General features: G+C 68.1%; 1 protein-coding gene across 1 annotated transcript in view; it reads left to right on the top strand.

Moving 5' to 3' along the window:
- Positions 1 to 1,612, top strand: part of TIMELESS (timeless circadian clock) — an 11,050-nt gene extending 9,438 nt beyond the window's left edge. Inside the window, 9 exon segments of the mRNA XM_019472269.1 lie at positions 1 to 117; positions 201 to 363; positions 507 to 537; positions 539 to 674; positions 759 to 903; positions 995 to 1,031; positions 1,183 to 1,274; positions 1,508 to 1,577; positions 1,579 to 1,612. The exon segment at positions 1 to 117 is cut by the window's left edge and continues 27 nt beyond it. Coding sequence (XP_019327814.1) covers positions 1 to 117; positions 201 to 363; positions 507 to 537; positions 539 to 674; positions 759 to 903; positions 995 to 1,031; positions 1,183 to 1,274; positions 1,508 to 1,577; positions 1,579 to 1,612 — 825 coding nt within the window.
- Positions 1,613 to 1,853: the final 241 nt, after the last annotated feature.

Genomic DNA, 1,853 nt, shown 5'->3' with positions numbered 1-1,853 from the left:
CTGTCGGCGCGGCGGTCACGGGCTCGGGTGGTGGAGAAGCTGCTGGGGCTGGGGCTGGTGTCAGAGCGCAAGGAGCTGTACAAGAAGCGCCGGAGGAAGGGCCATGGCCCCGGACCGGTATGGGGGGCCGGGGGAGGCCCAGGCTGTGCCCAGTGGGTGCTGCCCCATCACGGGCACCCACACCCTGCTGGTCCCCGCAGGGTGTGGCAGGTGCCCCGGCAGTGCCAGCCCGGGACAGCTCGGCAAGGGACAGGGACAGTGAGGAGGAGGAGGAGGATGAAGCAGAGGAAGGCCCCATGGAGGAGTACTGGGCGCCCGAGGAAGGGGCCGGGCAGGGCCTGGCACATCGTCTGCATCAGGAAGGTGGGCGAAGGGCTCTGAGCCCCCCGGTCGGGCTTGTCTCGGGGCCGCCTGGCCCATCGTCTGCATCAGGAAGGTGGGGCTCTGGCTCTGAGCCCCCCGGTCGGGCTTGTCTCGGGGCCGTATCCACCCATCCCTGTCCCCAGGCCTGGTCGGGCCCCTGCGGTGGCTGGAGAACTGGTGGGGAGGGCTCAGGCATGTCCCACCCCGTGCCACTGGTGCCGCTCTCGGAGGAGAACGAGGACGCCATGGAGGACCGGCGCTTCCGGGCCCTGCTGCTGCAGCTGGGGCTCCGGCCCCCCGCTAGTGAGCAGGTGAGGTTCCTGTCCCCCTCCCTGTCCCTGTCCCCATCCCCTCGCTCCCGCTGTGGCCCTGCAGCGTCTCCCCTCTCTGCCCAGGAATCCTTCTGGCGCATCCCGGCTGCCCTCACCCCACAGCAGCTCAGCCCTGCAGCTGCCTCCATCGCCCACCACGGCCCCGACCCCCCGGGGTCCCCCCAGGGGCTGCTGGAGCCACCTGGGTGCCCACAGGACCCTGATCTAGGTGAGGGGCTGTGCTGGGGGTGTGGGAGCTGAGCTGGGGTCCCCCAGCCACGGGGCCAGTCCTGAGACCCTCTTCTTGTGCCTGTCAGCAGAGCAACTGCCAGCAGGGCTGGGATCAGACTCGGAGAGGTGAGAATGGGTTCCTGTGCACCGGCCCTGCAGCTGGGTCCTCTCCCCAAATCTGGGGGGGTCCTCTCCCTGACTGGGGAGGGGATCCGGACCCCTGGCTTCTCCCAGTTGTGGAGCTGAGCAGTGCCAACCCCTGTCCCCACTGCTGCAGCGAGGAGCCTGTCCCCGTCCCCAGCCTGGTGCAGCCGGGCACCAAGAGGCGACGCGAGCTCGACAGTGAGGGTGAGGATGATGGGAGCTCAGGTGAGTTCAGCCCCTCCGGTCTCTCCTGGGGGGCTGCAGGCGCTGCTTCCCTGTGGTGCTCTGGGCAGGGAGCTGGGCACGGGGCGCTGCTGGGTCCCGGTCGACCTGGCCCTGTCCCTGGCCCCTTTGCCACATCCGTGGTGCTGGGGAGATGGCGGGGGAGGCCAGGGGTCTACCCTCATTCCCTGCACCCCCTGGCCCGGGGTGCTCAGCCCCCCTCCCTCCCCCCACAGGTGCAGAGCCAGCCCCCCGCTCCCAGGAGGACGAGGACCCACAGCCCCTGGGGAGGCGGAAGCGCATCCGCCGTGGAGGAGGAGGAGGAGGATGAGGAGGATTGAGAGGCTCCCCCTGCCCTGCCTTGCCTGTGCCCAGGCCCTGGACTGTTTTCTGGGTTTTCTGCAGGTTTTAAAGCTGTTTTTAAGGGTGCTGTGAAAGCAGGCAGCGGCTCCGCCCTGCCCTGTCCATTTCCCTGTTTTACCTATGCTCCCTCTTTTCCCTCAGCTGCTTCCTTCCCCCCCAACACTTTTTGAACCTGGAAGGAGACCAAATAAATAAACACAGCTCTTGGCCTTGCCTGGT

This window comes from Aptenodytes forsteri, unplaced genomic scaffold (assembly GCF_000699145.1).
Source record: "Aptenodytes forsteri isolate BGI_AS27 unplaced genomic scaffold, ASM69914v1 Scaffold547, whole genome shotgun sequence".
NCBI lineage: Eukaryota > Metazoa > Chordata > Aves > Sphenisciformes > Spheniscidae > Aptenodytes > Aptenodytes forsteri.
This window is presented reverse-complemented; position numbering and strand designations above follow the sequence as displayed.